This window comes from Cololabis saira, chromosome 11 (assembly GCF_033807715.1).
Source record: "Cololabis saira isolate AMF1-May2022 chromosome 11, fColSai1.1, whole genome shotgun sequence".
NCBI lineage: Eukaryota > Metazoa > Chordata > Actinopteri > Beloniformes > Belonidae > Cololabis > Cololabis saira.
In genome coordinates this window covers 27,850,680-27,877,002 of record NC_084597.1, presented here as the reverse complement: position 1 = coordinate 27,877,002, position 26,323 = coordinate 27,850,680, and the positions used below count along the sequence as shown (strand labels likewise).

At 40.1% G+C, this 26,323-nt stretch overlaps 2 protein-coding genes across 3 annotated transcripts; both read right to left on the bottom strand.

Annotated features, from left to right (window-relative positions):
- Positions 1 to 295: 295 nt before the first annotated feature.
- si:dkey-106l3.7 (uncharacterized) lies at positions 296 to 5,021 on the bottom strand. Its single transcript, XM_061733402.1, has 6 exons — positions 4,329 to 5,021; positions 2,189 to 2,341; positions 1,872 to 2,028; positions 1,673 to 1,755; positions 1,403 to 1,500; positions 296 to 1,133 (listed from the first exon to the last, which is right to left on the bottom strand). The coding sequence occupies exons 1-6, from the start codon at positions 4,932 to 4,934 to the stop codon at positions 1,046 to 1,048; spliced, it is 1,185 nt and encodes a 394-aa protein (XP_061589386.1). The 5' UTR covers positions 4,935 to 5,021; the 3' UTR covers positions 296 to 1,045.
- A 7,290-nt stretch (positions 5,022 to 12,311) lies between these two features.
- Positions 12,312 to 25,524, bottom strand: LOC133455310 (AP-4 complex accessory subunit RUSC2). Of its 2 annotated transcripts, none has more exons than XM_061734272.1 (10): positions 25,418 to 25,524; positions 20,584 to 21,954; positions 18,104 to 18,398; positions 17,011 to 17,997; positions 15,969 to 16,045; positions 15,653 to 15,827; positions 15,425 to 15,530; positions 15,296 to 15,342; positions 12,613 to 13,264; positions 12,312 to 12,528 (listed from the first exon to the last, which is right to left on the bottom strand). In XM_061734272.1, exons 2-10 carry the CDS (start codon positions 21,910 to 21,912, stop codon positions 12,426 to 12,428), a joined length of 3,771 nt encoding a protein of 1,256 aa, XP_061590256.1. In that variant the 5' UTR covers positions 21,913 to 21,954; positions 25,418 to 25,524; the 3' UTR covers positions 12,312 to 12,425. The 2 variants fall into 2 exon arrangements, with proteins under 2 accessions (XP_061590256.1, XP_061590257.1); XM_061734273.1 differs by having other exon boundaries at positions 12,613 to 12,725.
- Positions 25,525 to 26,323: the final 799 nt, after the last annotated feature.

The following is a 26,323-nucleotide window of genomic DNA, read 5'->3' as shown; positions in this document are numbered from 1 at the left end:
CCTCCGCAGGGTGGCTGGACGCTCCCTTAGAGATAGGGTGAGGAGTTCGGTCACCCGGGAGGAGCTCGGAGTCGAGCCGCTACTCCTCCACATTGAGAGGAGTCAGCTGAGGTGGCTTGGGCATCTGTACCGGATGCCTCCTGGACGCCTCCCTAGGGAGGTGTTCCAGGCATGTCCCACCGGGAGGAGACCCCGGGGAAGACCCAGGACACGCTGGAGAGACTATGTCTCTCGGCTGGCCTGGGAACGCCTCGGACTCCCCCCGGAAGAGCTGGAGGAAGTGTCTGGGGTGAGGGAAGTCTGGGCATCCCTGCTGAGGCTGCTGCCCCCGCGACCCGGTAACGGATAAAGCGGGAGAAGATGAGTGAGATGACTATCTTACACTAGTGGGCGAATTTGATAACATAAAAAATACAATTAGCTTACAACAATGTCACAGGTGTTAAATGTCAGTCATGAAACTAATGTGCATGCAGCAGCCTTATAAATTATCTTTAACATAATTGTTGGTACAACAGCTAACAGTGCTAACTATGAACATGCTACATAACGTCAGTGAAAACAGCTTTATATGATCAGTCGATTTCTATAATAGCAAATTAGCTATTTAGATTACATTAGATGAATAACTAATGACTTACTTTTTAAAATCAAATTAGACAACATGGATATTTGTAACTACTCAAAATATGAATAATCCTTTAGTAGGCAAGCCATTAGCCATTGGACAAGCCATTCAAAGCCTCATTGTAAGTTGCAAAAAAATTATGAAGAGTTATTTTTTCATCTTATAAATAAGAAAAACTATTCTATTCCTGATAAGCGATCATTTGTTTAATCTTATATTAGGTAAAAATTATATTGGAAATTGTATAAAAAATACATCCTATACATATAGAGTCCATTTGCGGGTGAATAAATAAATAGAGTAGATTGCTGCATCACGAGGCAATAGGAAGTGATGTTGAAAGTAGTATCAGTGCTGAAATTGTCTCCTCTTCAGAAACCAAAATGCCAAAGCATGCAGACGAACACTGTGGTCCATTTATACGGGCAGAGCTGTCTTTCTCCTCCTGAACAGCTGGCTCAACCGTCGGCTGAGAGAGTTTTTCTCAGATGACTGCATCTGTTGGCTTGATAGATAGAAAAAAATATATAAGGTGGAGAAGTTGTGGTGGAAGACTGAAGGCAGTGTTTGAGCTAAGTGTCATGAAAAAAAGGGGGACACTGTTCAAGCAGAACAGATACACCAACTGAACATGATCTCTCACCGAAGCCTCTCCATCTAGTGTACGTTAGTTCTGGGCCACTGCGTTCAGTGTGGCTGGCTGCAATGTTAGAGCAGCACACACATTTCCCCTGAGCATCATGAGATTACAGCGTCATAATTACTAAATCTCACCCTTTTGTGTCTGACGCAGCATATTCATCTCTTCTTCTTAAAGACCCAACCTTTAACCTCCAGTTCTTAATTTTATTTGGCTCTTTCTTTGTCAAGTCCTGTAAAGATACAAATATTTGTAGTCCCAAATAATAGAAGATACAATTACAGAGAATAACAATACGTTTAAGTGAAAACACAACATGGATGACAAGTATGTAAGACATTATATCCATTGTGTTAACCACCTAATTATGACCTATGTATGTGTTTTGTATGAATGTATCTCACCTCCATTTTATAGTCTTCCACTACCATCTCTAGCAGGTCATTTGTACTCAGCTGCTGCCCTCTGCAGTTTCCATTCAACTTTCCTGCACCAGGTACATACAGTCTGTCAAGCCAGCAATCTTTTCCCATACAACTACAAAACGTACAAAAATATCAACAAAAATGTATTTTAAAAAGATAGAAAGTCAAGAAAATTTACTTGAATGTAGCATTGCAACAGTTGTGTCTGAGACAGATCTCCGCCGAAAATGTTGGTATTTCTGCTGCTTGGGTTTATTGGAAATGTTCTCTGAATCTTCTGGATGTTCAAGTCTATTACAGGGAGACGGCTCCTTCTCAACTGCTGCAGAGTCACTCTGACAAGTCAATTGGTGAGAAAGACAAAGTTGTAAGGATTAAGACATATTAAAATATGGAACAACATAAAGGCACTACATCGTTGCCAAATGGTAAACCTGCAAAGCAGTGATTATGTCACTAAAATTACTTTTGAAAATGTCACTTCACATGTTTCACCTGTATGTCTTTATTTTCCAAGAGAGCGTCTGTCTCCATCTGTAATCTTTGGTTTTGCATCTGCTGTCTGGCAATTTCTTCCAGCATTTGACAAACCTGCTCCAAGTAGCAGAGCCCGGGACTCAGTTCCTGCCTTTCCTGGACATCACAGTCCTGCAAAGATCAGATTAGATTTAATGTATTTTTAAACTTTGAGCAAAAAGGTATCTCAATTTGTTTTTAAACAATCAAAATTTAACTGCAAAAACTGTCAAATTATTATTTGACATAAATGACACTTCATACGTCATACGTCATACAAACAAAGCAGGAAACATAAAACCACCATAAATTATGTATTTATTTATTTATTCGTCTTAGTGGAGGGTTAGGATTAGGGAACAAGAGGGAAGGGCGCAATACCCATCTCTGCCCAGGGCCCCATTGTCTCAAAACTTAAAGGGGACCTATTATGAAAAACAAGTTTTTTTCTTGCTTTAACATATAAAAAGTGGTCTCCCCTCAGCCTGCCAACTCAGAGAAGGAGGAAAGGAACCAAATTCTGCAGTGTCTGTACAGCCGCCCGGATGAGCCATCCAGTGTGATGTGGCTTCTACGAGCCGTTCAGATTCTGCTCCTGACGTTACGTAACGACAGGAGCGATATACATAGGTTTCTCCAATGCGCCCACAACTACTCCGCCGGCCGGAGCTTCCGCCATTTTTTCGTAGCGGTGCATCCCGTCATTCAGGCAGCCAATCAGCACAGAGCCTCATTATCATAACCTCCCCGCCCACTCAGAATCCCGCATAGATAATGAGGTTAGAGACTGGGATGATAAAGACATGGTTTAGAGGCTGAATTTCTAATTTATTTAGCAAAAACAATCAAAAGCTTGTTTTTAAGACATTCAAGGCCTGTTTAAAATAGGTATTAGATGCCATAATAGGTCCCCTTTAACTCCTTTGATTATCTATTATTTCAGCTTATTTCAGCTCCCTTCACCATGGGGTTTATAAATTATAAGGAAAAAAGTTCCTCAAGCTATAGAATAGACTACCATGAACATTTCTCCAGATATTTATCTTTTCCTCAAACTGTTAAGAAATAATTCATTCAAGCTTTGGCAAGTGTTTTGAGAATCTTTATCAATGTTTTTTTTCAACACTTTTCAACACTAAATTAAAAAAAAAGGTCAAATGTGTGTCAGCAACCACACTTTAATTAAAAACTTGAAGAGGTCACCATAGGGTTACATTGAGATGAATGACAGAAGCAACGATTCGCAACCTTCTGAACTAAGTTACGCTCTCTGATGAATGTTTAGGTGAACTTTGGTAACAACAAGTAAAATATAAACCTGTTTAGTCTGAGTATCCAGATTTAGTTAGTGTTTCCAACTCATGAGCTTCCAAATAAAGAAACTCATTGACAAAAAATAATTGTGCAGTTATAACAAACCTTTATGTGACCTCTTTCTTGTTGCATTCCTCAAAGCCAGTAACCCTGAGCACAACAATACAGAGAAAACTTGTGCACACACACACACCCAAGCAGCGAAACATGTTGCATGTTAGCAGCCAAATATTACAAACTGCTAACATGCCACACTTAATCCAGGTTTTTAATCCTGATTTTTCAACATCAAGTCCAAATCATGAACATGTTTTCTCTGCTGTCTGTCTCCAAAAATATCGTTCATGTCTATCAAAAACCCTCAGATGACTCAACCTCCCCCTCATGTCTCCATCCATTCCTCTCATGCCTGCCACCTGGACAGACCGGTTTATGATGCCTCGCGCAACGGAGGGATTCATGTCAGGTCGTGAGCAAGAAGAAAAGATCCTGCATGGGTAATGACATGCCTTTCCTTAACTTGAAAGCAAGTATGTGAACGGGTGTTGCAATCCTTTAACGACCAACTCTCTGCCAGAACATTTTTTTCTCGGAAACTTGTTTCTTTACAAAACCATAAAACTGTGAGTCACTGACAAGCATATAATACTGAAACTAGGCAAATAAATGCCCCCCCCCCCCCCCCCCCCCGACACACACACACATGGATTCAAGATACTGTACTTAATTGTAAAACAATTTCTCTATTTCAAAGATCCTTAACTCTTGAAGATTTTGGTTCATCACCTTGGACATTAAGTCTTACCTCAGATCTCTGCTTGTAGCATTCTACAGAAAGTGGTCGTCTTTCTGACGTCTGCCTGATGGCTACTGATGAATTATCCCTCCTTGAGCTGCAACTACCTGACCTTTGACATCTCACTATATCTATTGTGTGCCATTTGGGCAGAGATGATGGTCGAGGGTGTCGGATGAGCGCCTCTCTGGAAAGAGTGAGATGTTTAGTGTTGGTCCTCTGCAAAGCTTGTTCCACTTTTTGGTGCAAAGTGCTCGAAACTTCCTCAGCTCTGCTGCGACACAGGGGTGGAGATGAAGAGGAAGCAGAGGAAGGCATGGGAGAGGCCAGTACAGGAGACTGGGACGTTGATGCCATGGTGGGTCCATTCATTTGTGGCAAGAAAATATCCATTTCTGCAGTATCTGTTGAGACGGAGCAGGATGTCGCAGGGTGCGGTGAATAACAACTGGCTGTTTCCACTCCGGAGTCAACAGACTCTGAGCGCAGGTTCGTTTCCATGTCAGAGCAAGGTACAAAAGTCTTTTCAGAATTATTTCCATGCCACTTAGTATACGTCTGATCTTCATGTACCAGTACCTCCATGAGGTTTCCAAAACTCTTGTATAGATTCATCTCCCAAAAGCTCCAGCTCTGTCCCTCACGCCTCTGCTGTTCAACTGCCAAAGGAGAATGAACGAGCCACCAGTTTGAGCAACGTACGAAAGGTGAGCAGATGATGTATGCTTGAAATTATCCCCTTTGATCCGCCTTCGTTCCTTTGCCACGCCTCTCTGCATCACAACATGTTGATACCTGCTCTTTCCTGTCACCAAAAAGTCACTGCAAAAGAATGATATAGTTGCAATACTAGTTGAAGGTTCAGATGTCAAACCTGTAAACGATCATATAGATTCCACCTGACACTAAAATGCTTACGAAAAGGAAGTAAAAACCAAGGAATGCTCACGTTTAAGAAAAGGTGACAGCTTAAAGACCTGCAGCATACTCATAGTTTCCCACAAGCTGAAGTGGAAACAAAAGTCCCTGTCATGACCTGCATAACTTAAAATACCAGACACATAATGTTGTGAAATCTTCCAGCAGGTATACAGCCTCAGCCCCGAGCTGTAGGAACTTATATTGTTACATCACATCAACAAGCCAGACAAGCCGACATTTATCTTAGACAACAGGAATGTATAAAAGGGACACCCATGACTGCTGACGTGATCTGCATTCTCCAGGTGAACATATCTCTGCTCATCTGATAACACTCATTTTAAACTCTGAATACGCAGACAGAGAGAATGAGTCTGTGTATTCGGAGTTTAGCCCTTAAGAGTTTGGAGAGGCAAAAAAGCTCCCTTTTCACAAGCAGTGAAGTGGTCCACAGTTAAATATCTCGCTAATTTGATGACTAGGCTACTAGATGCTATTTCTGTTGTCAGTTATTAATCATTTAACTCAGTAATTGAAAAGATAATTCCCCACCCTTTATTCACTAATTCACAAATATTTTTAGATATCTTAAATGCACTGCATTGGTAGCATGGCTACCAATGCAGTGCATTGTGCGAGTGAGTGAGTGAATGCATTGTGTGAGTGACTTGTGTTATTGATTCTTACATATTTGACCTCCCTGTTCTCCCGTGGGCGGTTGACTAATTTTTCTAAGGATGCTTTGACGTGTGGACTTATGAAGCCGAGGGGATGAACTGTTGATTGTTGCATGTGTGTTTCTCTGTCTTAGTGTATGGTTATTATCAATATTAAGAAAATAAAAGTAGAACATACAATAAACCGCACTGAGCAGCAGAGCAGTGTTTTGAGCATATAAATACAGCATGACGGCTGGATGCAGCCCCCTGACCAGTCTGCCCTTCTTAAATACAAATGAAACAATACAATAATTAAGATGAATAAATGAAAAAAAACAAATCACTTTTGACTGAACTCAAAACCAAACCTTCGCTACGATTTGATTTGACTACAGCACGTAACACTGCCTATTTTCAAATGACCGTACAAGCTCGTAAAAAGTAGAAAACCTTCATCTGACAGTGATATTTAAAAAAAAAATTATATTATTGAGTTGTCTGGTAATCTGAACCAGTGTTTTGTCCAATGTATGGCTTTTTGTATAATTTAACTATGATATGGTGAAAGAAAAAAAAGCCAAAATGTGGTTTAGAGTGTCACAATCTGAACGGGAATGTAACATATAGACCTGTAATTAATCAAAATAGAAAAAAAATATATATTAAAAAAGATTTGAACTTTTCAGACGGATGTAAAAGTGTTAATGCTGGTGTATGTTTTATTATTCATTTGGCATACTTATCAGCATATTTATATAAAGAAAGCGTTTTAAAAAATACAGCAGTTTATTGCAACTTTATTAGATCTACTCCGGCACTTTAAAACCAATATGTTGTAAATTTTTTCTTTTAATATTATTTGCTCTTTGGTATTGCACCAATCACCACAACAAATTCCTTGTGTGTGTTAAACTACTTCGCAATAAACATATCTGATTCTGATATGCTGTTTCACGCATGAGACACTAGATGTCGCTGTTATTCATTTGTCAATAATATATCATGCGTTTCTTGTTTGGGCGATACTCCTAATAATAGTAATCTAGTTTGCTCACTTGTTTAGTTGAGTATTCAGCAGAAGCCGGAGCTTTTTCCTCCGTACCCTTGACAATGATCCGCTTCAAATTATTTGAGTTTGCATCTGAGTGTCTTTGTCGAAAGCAATAAATGACGCATGTGAGACCTTATACATGTGCTGCAACCTCATGTAATTGATCATAATCGCTACTGTAATAATATTATTTTAGTGTTTTACAGCAATAAAAATGTTAAGTTCAAGAAATGTAAATGTTAATGTTTAATGTATACGCACGTGTGTGTGTGTGTGTGTGTGTGTGTGTGTATGTATGTATATTTATATATATATATATATATATATATATATATATATATATATATATATACAGTGGTGGACAGTAATGGAGTAAATTTACTCCGTTACTGTACTTAAGTACATATCCAGAGGATTTGTACTTTACTTGAGTATTAGATTTCTTTGGTACTTATTACTCTTACTTGAATACATTTCCAAGACAAATATTTTTACTTTTACTCGAGTAAATTTCTAGGAAGGCTGAAAAGTACTTGTTACTTTCAGGTCTGCTGTTTTTTCTTCTTCCGTAAAATCCTATTGGACACAAGCTGTTTTTGTCAAAGGAGGAGACCTATCACAGTGCACGCTCTCCACTGGGATGTACGGAAAGCGGAAATACATCAAGCCTCCCCCTGAGGGGGATCCAGACTTAGTGGGATGCTGCAGGTTCATTTGGTTTCAGTTCATGATTGTTAATAAACTCTGCATCATTCGCTGTCCTCTTATGATCCCATTCATTTGATTTGTTTTTGGTGTTTCTAACATTGTGGTTCTAAAAGCAGCACATCAGTGCAGCTGGTTTCAAAGAGTTAATTCTCAGAAACAAGAGTTAAAAGATCCTTAGATTAATTTAGAAAAAATATAGTAATTTACTGATGTGGAAAATAAGAAATTTACTCTTACTCTTACTTTTACTTAAAGTTAATTTAAAAGCATTTACTTTTGGATACTTAAGTACCTTTAAAAGCAAGTACTTTTCTACTCTTACTCGAGTAATATTTTGACTGAGCTACTTTTACTTGTAACGGAGTAAATTTTGACCATTAGTATTTGTACTCTTACTCAAGTACTGGGGTCGAGTACTCTGTCCACGTCTGTATATATATATATATATATATATATATATATATATATATATATATATATATATATATATATATATATACACACACACACTCTGAGATAGGGTTCTCCTTATTTAAGGTTGTAGGAACACCTCTGTGTAATTTAAAGGGCACATTGGTGTCACAGTAATACTAAATAATAAATGATTGGAAAGATGAAGAAACTAATTTTCTAACTAATATTTGAGTTCAGTAACAGGAAATATATAGTTTTCCAGGTCTTTACATTTCAGTTCAGTTCAGTTCATATTTATTTCGAGCAATACAACATCACATAAGTGACCTGCATGCAACAGAAAATTAAACAAATACCTTTAACAGTAGATGTGTAGGTTCAAAATACAAATGAATTCATTAACACTCGAAAGGGAGTGGGAAGAAGAAAATGTATTTAATCCCACCCCTGTTTCTCATCAACAACTTGACAGATTTTTTTAAGGCTTCCTCCTGTCTCAATATTTAAACCAAAACAATGAACAAAAGACCTATATCAAATTATAATAAAAATGATTATTCTACAGTTCACCTCACCTAAATTTACACACATTGTGGCCATGAAAATGCAGATGATCACAACCACAATGCGTGCAAATCCAGGAACGATGTATACTGTCACCACGGGTGACAGTTAACCGTTAACTTATATTTATAATACATTTATAATACATACCAGCAATGGTAAGGACAACAATACCAGAAGGTAATGGACATAATGGACATGGACAGATAGTACATACATACTGTACATACATATAGTACATACACGTCAGTGATGGTCAGAACAACAGTACCAGAAGGTAATGGACAATACATACTTACTAAATGAGGAACAAAAATTACACATCAACATTTGGATATTTTGTCATTGCTTGTGTTGGATATCTAGACTGTTCCAAAGTCTCACACCACATACAGACACACAAAAACCTTTACAAGTAGTTCGAACTTTAGGTATTTTAAAATCACCATATCCTCTCAAATTATTAATATGTTTGTAGCCCAGCTAATTTCTTGGTCTTTTCAGGCTTTATTATTAGGTATAGCTGAATATCATCTCCAATAATCAATACAATTATATGTCATTCTGCCTACTAATGGAAGCAAGTATAGAGTGAATATTAATTCAGATTTAGATTCAGGGGCTGTGGATGTGGGGGATGGTATTTAGCAGCTGGAGTTATATAGCAGAGTGGCTTTTGGGACAAAAGTGGCTCTCCTCCTCTCAGTCCTGCAGATTAAAGGTTTCCGATGAAAAACACTCCTGGTTTTTCAAAAGAATGTTGTGATTTTACCAAATGCAACACTGAGACCCAACAGGTTTACCATCTTCAAACAAATCACTTCTTTGTGAATGCTCAATTAATTAATCTGCAGCAGTTTTGGTTTCCCTGTGTGTTTTTTCCCCTATAACTTCTGGGTTCTTTTGTTATTAATCAGTTGTATGGGGGTTTATATTTTGTATTTTCTGGATTTTCTGTTTTACTCTTGACTTTTTCTCGTGAAGCCTCTGTTTTGTGTTTAATTTAACCATACGCTCAGTACCTCTATTACCTTGAGTGTGTTCTCCCTTGTACAGTAAGTGGTTTTCTCTTGAATGTGAATTCTTAATGATCCCCAATTGTTTCTCTTTGGCCCTGCTTTGTGTGTATTAATTCATTATTTTCATGCCCATTTCTCTGCTCATCCCTCTGACCATCTTTCTGTCCATTTCCCGATGTGTCTTCAGCCTTTTCTTGCTCCTCAAGTTCCCTTTTGATTTTTTTCTTCTTTTTTATGATTTAATCTTCTTTCTGGGATCTCAGCAGCAGTTTTTTTTTAGTTTTTTTGTTTTTATTACTCCTGTTCTTGATCTTCCACATTTGGATTCTTCTTAAACCTCCCATCTCCACAGTTTTGCAGAGTTCTCGCCCTTCATAGCATATTTATACAAGCATCACTCATACATGCATTACATGTTTCACTCCGTGCAGTACACCACTCTCTCAAAACATATTCCTACTTCCTCTAAAAAGATTCCTGAATGAATCTTTAGCGTGCAAGGTATTCCTCTTGAAAACGGATAAGAGAAACTTTTAACTTGAAAAAGAAAGACAAGAAAAGACAAGAGACAGATAAATGTGGGAAGTCTTTACTTACAGGGGTTGATTGTCACTGGGCATTGGAGGAGGCATTCAGAAACAGGGAAAATAAATCTATATCACAGACTTAACATTATTGCAGAGCACCACAATTTGTCTACACAGCAAACGTGAGGAATGTGCTTTCTTTGATTTACCTCACAACTTGTCAGTCACAATAATCACCTTGCACACAGTAAAATACCTGAAATAGCCACAAGATGGCTAAAATTTCAGCTGCTTAACAACTACTCTGGGAGATAAACTATCTGTACGCCTGTAAGGAAGTTCATAGATTGAGCATTTACTGTATGTTTGAGAAATCATGCACCTACAATAAATCCATGCTGGGAATATGCTGGAGAAAGTTAGCCAGAATAGAAACATCGATGATAAGTTACCAGAGGAGACTGGTGTCTTTAGCATATTTGGCACTTGTAAAGAGTGTTGGTTTATTTTTGTCTATAAAGAAAATGAAAAAAAGAACTATGAAAACGGTTAACAGTGACACAAAGTTTAAGAAATTGATTTTCTTTTTTTTGGCACCACAAAAATGTCTAACAGTCTACATGAAATACTGTAAATAATCACATTTCCTGATTGATAGACACCTGCAGGAAATACAAAGAGGAACATGAGCACTTAATCATGAATAGGTGCAATTGGGGTCAGCTGGCCATTACCCATCAAGGTACAGCATTTCTTGGAACCAGTTCAGGATCTGCTTTGAAAATAAATCTTATTTTACAATTAACGTGAGCACAAACTACTACAGTTATGGTTAATTTTAAAATCATAAGTAACTGCACCAGCTCTCAGAGCCAGCTGACGGTAGACGATGAGGATTTACAAAGTCATAGACATCTTGTATCACTTAAACATGAGCAGGTGAAGGTGGTCTGTACAACCACATGAACATGACAAATTGTAAAACACATATTTCTGCATGTAATGACCAGCCACAAGATTAATCCACATTAATGAGCCTTTCTGGTTCGGGCTTGGATGATCCACAAAGGCTCTTGGATACTCAGTTTGCTACGAGCAACGTCCTTGTCATTCAAGTGTTATTTACACAACCTGTCGCGATATTCAAAACTGTGGCTGACCTCAATTTTAGGAGAGTTGCTGGGGAGACATCAACGATGTTTGGGGGCGAGGAAATCCCAACTCCTGTGTGCTTGGTTTCCTGAGTATTCAGGCAGATGTAGACTGCAGATAGAGCAGTAAGAGTAAAGGAAGATGGACAGCATGTGGTGGAATCCTGGACATATCGCATGAAGGTATTAAACCTGTTTTTATTTTGATGACAACCGTGGACTTATCCATCGTCTGTTTTCTTCTCAGTACAGCCGTGTAGTAGGGCTGTTCGATTAATCGATTTTAAATCGTAATCGCGATTATGTAATTAGAACGATGTTAAAACTGGAAAATCGTAAAATCGATTTTTCACTTTTTTTTTTTTAACCTTGTCTGCACACATATGATTGATACCATATTAATGATTGTTGGATGATTGTCGGAGAGGCTCTTTAGTGTAGGAGGCGGCGTTGTAACATGCCACCGGGCATCCCTCAAGCCAGATGCGGTAGACCGGCTCGTGTTCCTTGCAAAAAACTTGCAAATGTGAACAGCAAATGTAATGACTGACATTACACACCTCTACCTCCTTCATGGGTTGCATTATTATTTAGCATGCAAAGACCCAGTTTAGTTTAATTAGAAAATGTCTTGTTGTATTTAATTGGAAATATAACTTACTGTATGTTTGCAAGTGCTGATTTGCTGATTTTTCTTTTCAGAGATAAAACTTTATATTTTATTATATTTTTTAAAACTTTTTTTCAACTTATTTCACAGAGTTTTGCACTTTATTCATTCATTTTTGGTTTAATAAGAGCAAAGTTTGCACTTAAAGCCCAATGGGGCAAATGTTCAATAAAAAAACAGCATATTTGAAATCATTTCTTTGCCTTTTGTCAATTCACAAAATAATCATAATCGTAATCGAAAATCGGATTTTGAGAGAAAAAAATCGAGAATTTATTTTTGGGCAAAATCGAACAGCCCTACCGTGTAGTTGTGCCATGTATGTGTTATGTGTTTTCATGCAGTAAAGACATTTTGTTACTGTTACCGTATTACCGTAAATAGCCCACCCTATTCCATCACCTCCACCTGGGGTTTAGTTTTCAGCAGCCTGTCTGAGCAGCTCCTCCTAGCTTGAGTGACATCATAGATTGAGCCAAGAATCCAAGCTGCGATCTGTCCAACTGCAGCCACTGCGATGGTAGCCTGGGAAAATATTATAAAGAGGAGAGTGTAAAAGGTTAAGGGGAAAAAAAAATCTAAATTCTGCACAATTTTTTTAACTCTTACCTTCTGCTTTGTGCTCCGTTGTGACGCTGGCAGCTTTTCTCTGCTCGGGTGGAAGTACCAGCTGCTCCAAACAGTTTGGCCCAGCGCAGGCCGCCTTGACCAGGACTCTCCGTCTGGACAGAAGTTGATACATTCTGTGCTCCACAATGTGTATCTTCTCCTCTCTCTTCTTGTCTGCCATCCACACTTATTTGAAACCAATTATCTGGTTGACTTTGGCTCGAGTCCTGTGCTTTAATCCTTTCATCTTCAAGATGAAGTTCCTTTGGCCAAAACTCCAGAATAGGAGTTAACAATGCACTCCTGCTGCCCTGCACACCCTCATGTTGTTGCTTGTAGCAAGTGGAATTCTGGGAACTGAGAATCTCTTTACCCCTCTGGCACAAGGTCTTAGTTTGCTGACTGCCATAGCTGCTGTGTAACTTTCTGTCAGCTTGTAGTTTTGGCCAGCTCGTCAATAACAGGGCTGAGCACGGCTCCTCTGTACACAGCTGTCTTTGACTTAATAACCGTGGCTCCAAGAGCAAGTTGAGGTCAAAGGGCAGCACAGAGAGGGGCTGCAGCAGGAGAAGCAGCTCCTGAAACAAGGGCTGGCACCGACCCAGAGACATGGATAGGAACCCCCAGGAGTGGTAATATGTAGTCACCACATCTGCGGAGAGGACACACACATACATCCACATATGCAGCAGTATGATGACTATTTGGTTTAGATTTGGACAAGGTTTAGATCAAAAACACATATTTGCGAGCATTTTTATCATCAATAAAAAATAAATAGAAAGGTACGCAATGCAAACGCTACAGACCTGGGGCCTCATCTATAAAGCTTGCTTGCGCAGAAAAAGCGCTTGAAAGTTGCGGAAGCCGCCATCTACGCAAAGCCTTGGATCTAAAAAGAAAAAACTAACCGGAAAATCTACTTATCTTTACGGCAACTCTGACCCTCCCGTAAGAATTTACTTAAGACACGGGGAACTGGCGACGCAGGCTGTGAGGTGGTGAAATGAAGCCAGATTCATGTCATACTCTTACTAATGTCATCACACATCACAACATATATCAGACTTATAATAAAATAGCGCTGATCGTGTTCCTCTGTGTTTGAAACACAGCGTAAGTCAGGACTCTGCCGCTGCTGCAGCCGCGGTGACACACCGGGAACCTCCTCTTCACCCACCGCTTTAGGACAGAACAAATAAGGGGCTTCGTGGAGCGTTTAGGGGCTCCACGGAGCCCTTCATTTCTTCCCTAAAGGGAAACAGATTTTTTAATATATATAATGAGTTTTACGCGCGCGCGAAACCGTGCGGGTGTAAGCCTAAATTATGGTTCTGCGTTAAAACGACGCAGAGCCTACGGCGTAGGGTACGCGGCGACGCGCCGGGGGACTCACAGCGTTTAGCGCAGCAACGGCGTGCTGCCACTCACTCTCTTTAATTATTTTATACTATTTATATACTCTTTCTACTTTTACTGTCACCACCAAATAATGTCGTTTTCTTGGCCTCCACCTCATCCACAACATCTAGATCTCAGATCTCAGTGAAAGTCAGTGTCACGGTGGCTCGACACGTTCATTCATTCTGACGCCAAACAGGCTGCCGGAAGCTGCTGCGCATGCTCAGCAGGCTCATCCATATGCAAATACTACTTTGCATTACGCTTTTAAGGTAAAAAGTGGGCGTGTAGAGGGCGGGATATGAGGCGGATTCAGCTGCGCAGCCTTCCAGCTGGACTGTGATTTATAAAGCGAACATTGCGTGCAAGTGTGCGTGCACATGGTTTTATTGATCCGGATTTTTTTTTTGCGCCCTGCATTTTCGGCTTTTGGGTGTACGTGCACTTATAGTATGACTCCTACGCACTCCATTTTAAGTGAGGCCCCTGGTATTTTAGCTCTGAAATTTAACTTCCAACCTCTAAAACTGTATTCAGGCAATAAATCTGAGACCTTTCAACCTCCACGCTCAGATGACAGCTAAGCCAAAAAACTGAATTGTGTGGCTGATGCTGTGTTGATATATTAATATACTGTTTTAAACACATATAATGTACCATTGAAACAATAATGTTGCTTGTAAAAGGCTGCAATTGGAACATATAATGCTCATGTTTGTATGGCTATATCCTGTGTTGTCGTCCATCTACTGACTCATACAGTTCTTCCCTCTTTTTATTGTTGCAGTCATTTCAGTAAAAGTAATGTGTTTTTTTTTATTATTTCTTAGCTCCCTAAGACGTTACTGAACTGGAATAACATCCAGTAAAAATTGTTGAAGACACTGATAGTGATGATAAAAACTCACCGCCCAACTTCCGTGGTTCATTGACCTCACGTCTTCATGTGAAAGTATAAAAATAGCTTACACTTAATAACTATAGTTTGAAGTAGCAGCCAGACATGTTTTACTGATTAAGTTAATGATTATCACATCGGGCAAGCAAGTTAGCAGGTTAACATCCGTATTGGAATGAAGCACAAAGAACACAACACAAGGTACAGCACTGATGTGAATAGTTCTGGAAAACTGACTGGAAAATTCAGGGGATACAGAATGTTCAGAGGATATATTTTAGCACATATTATGATGCGTTTAGCTGGTACTGTGGGTCCAGGGTACAGGATCCACTGGGCCATGGGTCCCTATTGTGTATGGAGCACATACACATGTGCACGTACCTTTTTGACTCTGTAGATGACTGAGCCAGAACTCTAAAGCCCTCAAGCTGTGGAGGGCAAAAGAAATAACCAATGAAGTAAATGGTTTTATGCACAATGTTCTTCATCTCATGTAGTTGAACTTCTTACTTCAGCAAACCCATGATGAAGGCTCTCAGTCTCATGCAGTGGCTGGTGAGCTGGGGACACGTCCGGATTTTGGAGATCAGACTTACAAGGACCCTGGTGGATGGACCTGCAGCAGAGTTGGGCAGAGAAAAGAATAATTATCTCCAATTGACAAAGTGTCTCCATCAGAATCCTGTTTTTACCGCATTAACTGACGTTGATATGAACTGATGGTGTAACTGCACCCACCAATTCTAGTGGAGATCTCCACCACACTCCAGGAATGATTGCGGCGCTGACCGACTATGAAATCCAGTTTGTGATCCCTCAACCCGTCATCTAAAATGTTCTGGATCGCAGGACACAAATGTTCCAGGACCAGACCAGCAATGGTGGGGCTGTAAGAGCTATTACCCAGGCGCATCTATGCAAACAGATGAGATATAATTGATCTACGCTGTATATCCCATTTTCAGAAGTTCATTCACCCCTTTCCAATAATACCATACTAGTACTTTTGTATTGGGACACGTAATTTATGACGATTAGTGCAGGGTATCAATACCTTTTCATCAGGGTCTCTGCTGCTGCCAAAATGAGCCATGATCAAATCCACTGCACTGCTCACAGACCTCAGCAAACCTAGAGACATTGAACATGCAAGCTGAGTTGAAATTGGGGCAAATAGAAAATCACACATTTTAATAATATTCATACACTACATTTTATTTAACTTCCCATTTCATGTTTTTTGTGCCTATTCTGAATACCTGAGACTGTTCTTGACATAAATCTGACTTTTTTTGATTAGCAGATTACAATTCTGCGACTACATTTGTGTTTTTTTCTAATTCTAAGAAAGTATGATTCGAAATAAAACCAAACAAAACCTTAATTTTGACTTTTATTTTTACACGGTCGCTGCTAAATAAGGGAGACTTCTTTTAGGGTTCAGCAGGAATTTAAATGTGAATGGTGACTGAATATAAAAGAGTCGGGTTTTAGCATTTTTAGCATTTTTAGCATTTTAGCAGAAATCCTCACTGATTTTTGTTTCTGCCTCTCTCTCTTCATCTCTCATACTGGCTATCCTCTGCAAATGTCACGGTAAATTCTTTATGCACATTCATGCTGCCTGCAGTGCCTCACCACACTCTTCACCCGTGCTGCAAATACCTCAATTAAAGACTATATGTGTAAGATATCCACATTTATGAAATTAAGTATGTGTCAAAATGCATAAGAAGGCATTAAAGCAAAATGATCTGATGTGGCATAAATAATTAGAACTACTGCATCACTCTCCTTCTCATCTTCTCTTGAAGCTTGCAGTGTGCACACATAGGCTACAGAGCAGCAGGCTCAACCAATCCTGTGCAGGGAGAGTTAAAAATAGGTCATGTTTGACAGGAAGCCCCTTCAGGGTGCTGAAGGCACTACTGCGGCACAGAGCAGTTTTATTGCTTGCCTGGCAAGACAGTCCATACAAGCATGAATCTAAGTCATTCCTGCTACGAGTTTACAAGATTCAGCTAGAAAATAATAACCCATATTTCAGATCATGCATACGAGTTTATATAATGTTGAAGTCATGAGTTGGGCCCCACCTTTCCTCTGAAGATGGCTGATAGACATGGACTCATAAGATGTATCAGGCGTGAGGCAGAACTCTGTTGGAGGTCTGTCACTCATCACCAGAGATTCAGAGTGCTGTCTCCGATTCGGCTTTGAGTTGAGAGCAACAGAGTCCTGGATTTGCTGAGGATGCAGGGTAGAAGTTGCCAAGGACAGGAGCGAGCTCAAACAGGAGAGAGGAGCCACTGTGGAGAGGGCAGCTGTAAAACTACTGTGACGTGAACCAGAGTCAGCTTCAGGGGCAGCTCGATACTGCGGGAGGTTTATCTGCGGTTGTGAAGATGCGCCAGGTGACCCGGACACTTGCATGTTCGGTTGATGGGTGTCAGATGTTAGAGATAATGTGGGTGGTGTAGGGGAGGATTGGTAGGAAGTGTGACTTGGGAATTGGCTCTGCTTGGAGGTGATGCTAATCAGATCCTGGTATGTAGGAATCTTAACAAGTTTGGACTGATTTGTGTCTGAGATTGGAGTTAAAAAACTATTAGTCTGAGTTTTACTGGAGTTTGGGCTTGTGCGATCTCGCAACTGAACCATTTCAGGCTTTGGATCGGTGTGATTTTTATCCAGGCAGTTTTTTGATGTGCTTGGGTACTCCAGGATTTTGCGGGACTGGTTGTCCGTGTTTTTGTGACTGAAGCACTCTGGGCTGGGAGTACAGGTGGAGCACGTATCAGAGCTGGAAGGAGCCTCCAAGAAGATAGAGCAATAGCTCTCTGACTGTGCTGACCGAAGATTAGATGAATACTGGCTTGTTTTCCCTTTGAACTTGAAACCGCACTTGGAGATACCGGGGTTGCTTCTCTTTTGATTTATATACTGCTCCAGAAGACAGCCCAGTTGTTGGGCATCAGACTGCCGTTTTCCTGTTGGGAGCACAACAAACGGCTGGATGGGCAGTGACGTCGGTCTCTGGGGTTTATTGTTGCCCACAACATCTTTTTCCAATGGATATAACCCTGAAAATAAAGTAGAAGCCGTTATAAGTGAAATAAGATTATTTTGCCCTCCCAACTCATGAGACCAAACAAAAATTAAAAAAAGAAAAGTCAGATTTCTCCATACCCATCTCGGTAGCATCAGGTTTACTGTGCTCTTGGTACTGAAGCACAAATGGTTGAGTGGATGCAGCTTCTGCGTCTTGGTTTTTACTGTCATGTGGGCTACACCCACTGGGACAGAGTGAACAGGGCGTGTGGGAGAGGCTCTGGATGCCTTCTGAGTGTTGTTTCCTGCAGAAGGCTTTATCAGTGGAGGTGGTGGCAACCTGGTAATCACAGGTCTGAAAGTGGGAAGAGTCGAACCCGGCGCTGAACCATGCAGAGGAGAGTTTTTTATCCTTTAACTGATCCTCCATCTCCTGATAGGGAAACATAGGAAAATAATCTAGATTAAATATAACAGCATTTAAAAAAGTATATTTTTGTATTCCAGATTTCAGTGGCACAAGTTTTAGTCTTTTAGTTTCTGAAAATAATATGGCTCCAAAAGACAGACTTTCAGATTAAAATTAAAAGCTCCTGCATGTACACAGAAGACAAGGATAGAGGATGATTCAAAGATTCTTTCAATTGTAATAAAAAGCTCCTTTACAACAATCCATGCAAGAAAGGTTTCCAGGAAACAGACATTATGGGAGTAAATACAGATGGTTCACTACAAGGTGCCATTTTTAAGCGTTATTAACAGTAGAGAGCAAATTAGACATGCTTTTGTAAACAGCCAAAAGATGAAAAGAAAAAAAACCCTGCGAACACAAAATCACAATCAACCTGGCTGTGTTCAAATAAGGTGCATTTTAAATCAGGAAAATGAAGACTTTGGCGCCTCTTTCATGGGGGTTAAAGGTTATTTCAGGTCTGGGCCTTTTGCATTTTTGTTGAAGTCTAATTTATAAGGTAGATTTTCCAAATTAGATCATTTTAAGTGAGAAAAGTTTAATTTCTACATGTTTTTTTAATGAAACATTATAATTATAAATAGAGTTGTGTGAAGTCATTAGAAAAAAAAAAATATTATTGCATTCTGCCAACTAAAAATGTACTTTTAATATCTTAGTCCAACTGAAACTGAACTAAACTAAAGGTTAAACTAAAGTTAAACATTCAGCTGGCCCCACAGTCCCTGCACCAGGCCAACAACCGATACAGAGAACAAAAGGGAGTAATAATTTACAATAAATGCTACAGAACGTACAAGATGGAGAACGTTGTGTGTTCAGTTCACTATTCACCAGTGTTTCAATTTGCTGCCCTCAGCTAATCTAAAGATGTATCTGTTGTTTGTGTATCAGGCATAACAGGTCCACCTAAAAATCCCAGATGAAAGTAGCCATATCACCACCTATCGTGGCCGAGGCTGACACATTTTAGTCGGTAAATCGATTCCCTTCACGTGCAAAAATATTGGGAGAAAGAAAGGAAACCAATAAAACGGCTGAGTTTAGCTATAGCCACAGCTTGACTGAACTCTGCATGTAAATATACCTGCAGTAAACAACAGTCACAGGTTTGAAGTTAGCAGGTTCTTAACTGTGAATACTTTTATTGTTACCGTCACTTTTACTGGGGATACTCAGTCAATCTGTAATGTTCAGCTCTGTAAGCCATAGATTTCGGTTTAGCCCCAGCATTCTGCAGTGGAAATGAGCCCCCCAAAAGACCCTTGTTTCCTAAAATCAAAACAGTGCATTAGGAAATAAGAGTATAAACATTCTTCAGAGCCGCCTGGTAGATTTGCGAGGCCCTGTGCAAAATGGCCGGGGGGGGCCCTCGCGCAAAGTTTTTTTGGTTTTTCGGGTCGGATCGGGTGTCTATATGCGCAATTTTAACTCTCCAATTAGCAAAATACTGGATACCTTCCCCTGCCTCATCATCATCTGGGCTTGCCTCGACGCGGGGCCCCGCGGCTGCTGGAGACGCGGTCGGATCGGTGATTTTTCTAACAAATTTATCAAACGAGCCTTTCAGAGAGGCATTAAACTCTTCCATTTTCTTTCGTTTTTTTTCTTTTTTCATCCCCTGATGGAAATTTTCCTTATTCTGTCTCGTTCTCTCGACATTGTGTGACAGTTTGTTCCAACTCCACCCGTCTGGATCAGAGCACCTTGTGTCTGCGCTTGGTCTGACGTTGTATTGAACAACAGACACGCGCATCATTGCACATATTTATTGATATACACAGACTAGTACACACTTAGGTCTGTAATGGAACGTGACTGTTGATATTTATAAGGGAAAAAACAAAAAACAAAAAAAAATTTGGAAAAAAAAAAAAAAAAAAAAAAAACGCCCATAGCGCGAGGCCCCTTGGGGCGCGAGGCTCCGTGCGGTCGCACGGTTCGCACACCCCTTGCGGCGGCCCTGACATTCTTTGCCATAAGCTTAGAAAGCAGCAGATTTATGTCAGTGTATATTTCAGATGATACATTTGAAGAAGCATTTCATTTACTTGTGAAACAAACTTTTTCTTTTTAATTACTTCTCTACTATACTGTATTTGGGTAAGTATAATCTAATTCAGAACTCTTTTTTTTTCAAACATACTTTTTTGACATCATTGCGTTGTCCCTCCTCCTCATGATGAAGAGGGGAAAGGATGGAGCTTCTACTGCCCAGCCTCTGGGGGCAGCTGGTGATGCTGGACCAGGCCGGGCTTGGTGACCGAGAGGAGAGATCGCAAGTCACAAGCTTGTAGTACTTTTGGTTGGTCCCCGTGGCCAGTGGGGTCTGGCTTTGAAGACAGGACGCCAGGTCTGATACTTCGAGAGAGGAGAGACGAGGGGGCAGCGGCTTTAGGGAGCATAAGTTGCAGTTAGAGTCGAGGCCCTGAGGAGACCAGCGGGATGCAGAAAGTGTTTTGCCAGCCTCCTCTTTCAAAGGCGAGTAAATATTTACGTCACCCTGATGGAAATGTTCAGTCGGACTCTGAGGAACAGGTTGGAGACTGAGGAAGACGGACCCCTCAGACGACTGTGTGGGGTGAACTGCAGGACTGCTGAGGTCATGAGGGGTGGCAGGATTATTGCTCCTGCTATAAATGGCACTGAAATTAACCAAGACACCATCAGAGCTGTTACAAGAAGAGTCACTGACGAACTCTGCGTGATTGTTGGACAACAGCTCTGGGGAACATTTGTGCTGTCTGTGGATGCAACAGGACACGTTATCCTGCAGTCTGTCCAAGTCCTGCTCCAAATGAGAAGGCGTCACGATGCCAGATCTGCTCACAGGAAAGCACTTGCATTCAGGCTGCAGCGAGTCTGCCCGGTTAGGCTGGTTAGAAAGCCACTCTTGTTCACTGCTTGTACACAGCATCGTCCCCTCATTGCCCCATTCACTGTCCAGGTCCCCCTGGGGCAATGCATCATTTATACCATCATTGCTTAGTTGCCAGTTGGAATTTCCATGCAACACAAAGGATGAATCCTCGTGATATCTGTGGAGATTATCTCCACTGCTATCCTCATCCTCCTCATCCTCATCTTGTTCCGTATAAGGGAGGAACGAGTTGCGGGAGCGCAGGCTGCCTCTCGCTCCAGAGCCTTCTTTTTCCAGTCGGGAGCTTGTCTCTTCCGGTGACGAGGTGGAGTCGTACTTCCCGCTGCTGTCGCTGGTCCCCTCCTCCTCTGCTCGGTCCTCATTGAGGCTACCGTAGCTGTTGGAGAAATGCTTTCGGCCACCTGTGAAGGCATGTTCTCGGTTGTCCTGCTCTGGGAGGGATGCGGCCCGAGTGAGGCCTGCCGAGTACAGGCGGCTAGGCCTTTTGGCTGAGCTGCACAGGGCCTGGACAGGGAGCTGCCAAGTGGGAAGTTGCACCACAGGGAAGTGGCACGCGACCAAGGTGTGCCCTGGGAGACTGGAAGCTCCAATCATGCTGCTGGATAAGGCTGGGTCATAGAAGCTGTCCCCATTTTCCTGAAATGCAGACAAAGAATTCACAATTAGGGGTGGGCAAAAATATCGATATGGCAATATATCGCGATACTTTTCCAGCTGATTCAATATCGATATTCAAAATTTGAATATAAATTTTTTTTTTTAAATATTTTTTATCCCCGATTTTTTATATATTATATCACCCAGTGCTCCTACCTAAGTGACAGTCCTGGGCATTGCCACTCTCTATTTTATTTCATTTTATAATTTATTTTTTATATAACACAATTGCCTGTTCTTAAAAAATGAAAAATAATGGACAGAGGTTTATTTATTTATGGATTTATATCTATACTGACTGATCACTGTGCCTGTCCTTGGTTTTAGTACCCATCTTTCTTGTGTTTATTATCATTTGCCACATAATTAAAGCAACCTCATACTAAATTTAATGTTAATTTCATATGATGTAAATAATATAAAAAACATATACAAATATGTTGTAACTTTAGCTTGTATAGTTATAATAAAACATTGTTTTGACTCAGTTTGTCCCATGAATTGTCACTATAATCTGATGAACGTGCAACTCGGATTTTAAGATCCATCACTATCATCTGATGTACATATATACAACTTGGATTTTAAGATGTGTAATGCATTTTTAAATTTTTCGGTGAACTATGTAGAATATAATAATCGGGATATCGCATAATCGAGATATTGCAATGTGTCTCGTATCGTGGCTTAAGTATCGTGATGCGTATCGTATCGTGAGGTCCTTCCCAATACCCACCCCTATTCACAATTATAGATTTGCTTTGAATTACTCTGTTGAAAGCTATGTGCAGCGGAAGTGACAGTAGAGGAATCATAAGGTCATCACAGGAAGTATTTGAATAAATTCATTTTGGAAATACTTCTAAATCTGTGAGTTCTGAAGACGTTATCACTGTGATCTGCTTCTCAGGTTTCCTTTCTCAGAGATTTTGGGGATCCAGGCCTCATCACATTGAAATCATAAATATTGCATGTGTAGCTATTTCTGGCTGCAGAGCTGAAACTTTTGACCAAATCTGTTTCTTTTGAGTTCTCTGCCAAAATAAAAGAGTATATTTTATATAGTATTAAAGCATGCATATAAACACAACATACATATAAAAACAAAAAGCACAACTGCAGGCTACCCCTGTCACATATCTTCTCCAGCAGCCCTCAAAGTCCTACTGTTATCTGCCCCCGGCTATAAGTGCAGCCCCCACTCCATAATTCAGTGGACCATTAACAAACCTTTCCTCTCTCGATTGTGATTGGCTCAGGCCAACCACAATCTCCCACAGTTAGTCAGTGGCTCTGTAACTAGGGCAGCTGCACTGCAGAGCTGCACCGCTGGCACTGCAAGGAGTAAATACGTTTTTACATCAGTTTAGTTCATTCAAAAGGGTTCTACTATTGTACTATTCTTTCAGGTTTGATTATGTTGATACTGAGCATAAATCAAGTCCACCTTATTCTGTCTTGGTTTTGTTGTCAGACATCAGTCATTAGTTCATCATTAGTTCAGCCCAAATCGCATCTGTTGCTACAGAAAACAACATTTCTTTGGTCATAGTGTCACAATAATAAAGGAGATTCATACTAAAGTGTGCATGGCTAGCATGTTCATAGGCAGTAACCTTTACAGTATCCTCTGATATAACAAACCTGGTGAATGATCATGTTTTCATGTTGGTTCGAGCTGTAGATTTCTTAACAACAAAATAAACTGAAAGTCATTAGCTATTAGGCTCCTTCTGGTTGTTTCTTCTTGAACTATTTCAAACCTAAAATGATTGAATTATCCTCATCTCTGCATTAGCTCAGTTGTGCAGATTAAGAACTTTAAAATGAGTATAAATGTGTGCAAGTGTTTCAAGATACATAAATAAGACAAAAGAAAAGAATTTGAGGTGAAGTGTATGGCATTTATGTTTGTGTTAGAGTGCAATTATCTGCAAGGAAACATTGAGTCCAACTTTATGTTGAACACCAAGCATACCTCCAACAGCTGAAACAGCCTCTCCCAAAGCAACAAGGCAGAAAACCCCCCACAGCCACTTCCCCAACTCCCATATTACAACATGAATGACAGTTGTGTTAGGGAAAACCCCATCCTGGAGGATCCTGCAGAACAACCCAATGTCAGAGAGCCAGATGTTCCAGGCCAGCAGGTCAGACCTGGTATTTGGCACTGTAAGGTGCACCAACACCATAGTCAGGCCAATTTAATATTGTGGCTGAAAAGCAAATGACTGCATACATTAATGTAATGCATTAGTGATTACCCATTAAACCTTTTAAAAGCTGCCATTTCTGCAAAAAGGCCACTGCTGGACATTTTACAGCATTAACTAACATCAAAGAACCGTTTTTGTGGCTGCAGCTCAGACACTGTTCCCCAGCTACTTGCCCTTGCACCTACTGTGTGTTTTTCGTCAAAATAAAATAAGCTGGCTTAAGCTCATACAATTTCATTCAGTTGAACGTTATTGAGCCAGACACTGAAGCACCCAGTGCGTCTCCCTAACTGCAACTAGTTTAGCATAAAATAAGCTGCTTAATGAATTGTATGCAATGCAAATGTGAGTTGCATAATACAAAATCTCCCCTGTTAATATAACAACAGGGGCTCGTGATAAAGGGGAACACCTGGCTCCCATAAAATCCCCAGTATCTTAAATCCACAGAAAAGTGGGCCAGTGTGAGAGGCCAATTGTCGCAGAATTTCACTGCAAGGTGAAGACAACTCCTGTGTGCTATCTCTCCTGGAGGTTTACCCAACTTATAGCACAGAAGGCCAAGTGGAACAGCTGTCCTCTCAGTGTGCTGAAGCAGAAAGAGATGGTAGTGATTAACTGAACAATTTCTCTGGACCTATATCCGCCAGTTCATGTCAGCCATTTAATGTGAAGGTTACATTTTAACAGAGAGTGTGGCTGCAACGACCACGAGGCTGCTTGTTATCTCTGATGTTGCCCTTTAAAGAGACATTGCTGTCCATACTTGTCTGGGGAAACATTTAAGACTGAACTCTATTTAAACATCAGCAGAAATGCTTGACCTACATCTTCTTTATGGCCACTTTATACATTCAAGTGTATGTTTATATGTTGTGTGTGTATGTGTATAGTCTCCACACATGCATGACCCCAAAAGCATCTTTGAAAGAAGTAGCAACAAAAACACAATGGCTTTGGTGCAATAGATTAAAGCTGATTTTAAGGTGAAATGGCATTAAAAAAAAATGAAAACTGAAAAAAGGCACTCATGCATTTATAGGATCACTAGTGCATATCCTGATAAATCTGCTTTAGAGTAGTCGGAAAGAGGCGATATCCATCCTTTCCTTAGAGGTGTCTCATGCGGTGAAGTCAGGAATTCATGCACACATTCGTGTTGTTAAAAAGCATGCAAGTGTCTGATAACGCATGTGAAATGAAAGGTGAATTTTTAAAAAGCTTACTTTGTCCTCTTCGTTATAAATCCGTGGTTAAAATGTGTGTATTTTCCTAGGAACTGATAACTGTGGTGGGACACTGTGAGATCGGTCGTACTCGGACGTTGAGGTGACAACAGACAGCATCGCTACCAACGCAGCCGCCTCAGCACCGCTGTGGCTGCCGGGGAGACTGCGTCACGACGGCGGCGGCCAATCACAAGAGCCATCATTTATTATTTATTATTATTATTATTTGGTCTGTCTGGTGTACAATAAAATGTACTTTGTCATTTCATTTCATTTATTCTTTATTTCATTCAAAAAACAAAACAATTTAATACAAACACAAATACATGTTCCTAACTTATGAATGAAAAGGGAGCAGAAAGAAGAAGAATCGTATCTGATCTGCCCCTTTCACAAATAACATAAATTAAAAATAATAATAAAAAAAAAACAACCAAGTGAATAAAAACAACTAAAATAAAATTAAAATAATATTAAATAAAATTACCACCGCCTACGGGTATGTCAATCAAACTCAACATTTTTTCGTTATATTTCCTTAACATACAGGCTTTAATTGCTCTTTTGAATGTAATGTTTGATTTGGATTCTTTGTTTTCTTTGTTCAGATTGTTCCATAAATTGATTCCTTTCACAGAAACACAACGTTCCATCAATTTTGTCCTGCATCTTGGTTTTATAAAAATCTCTGTTCCTTTTAAGTTATACTTGCTTGTCAACTGTGTGTGTGTGTGTGTGTGTGTGTGTGTGTGTGTGTGTGTGTGTGTGTGTGTGTGTGTGTGTTACCATATGCCTGTTATCTTCCTCATTATTTCAGAAACAATAAAACAGAGAAGCACATTAGAAGTGTATTAAAGCTGATATATGTTAGAATTACAGTTTAACTTCTTTCTACTTTCAAAG

Bases quoted from the DNA above. Each gene is read 5' to 3' on its own strand.
- si:dkey-106l3.7 (XM_061733402.1), bottom strand. From the start codon at position 4,934: ATGAATCTATACAAGAGTTTTGGAAACCTCATGGAGGTACTGGTACAT. The intron at 2,029-2,188 runs GTGAAACATGTG...TTGACTTGTCAG, and splicing joins TGGAAAATAAAGACATACAG to AGTGACTCTGCAGCAGTTGA. The intron at 1,756-1,871 runs GTAAATTTTCTT...TACCTGGTGCAG, and splicing joins TGTTGCAATGCTACATTCAA to GAAAGTTGAATGGAAACTGC.
- LOC133455310 (XM_061734272.1), bottom strand. From the start codon at position 21,912: ATGATTGGAGCTTCCAGTCTCCCAGGGCACACCTTGGTCGCGTGCCAC. The intron at 15,531-15,652 runs GTGGGTGCAGTT...ACTCTGCTGCAG, and splicing joins GGAGATCTCCACTAGAATTG to GTCCATCCACCAGGGTCCTT. The intron at 15,343-15,424 runs GTAAGAAGTTCA...TGCCCTCCACAG, and splicing joins TTCATCATGGGTTTGCTGAA to CTTGAGGGCTTTAGAGTTCT.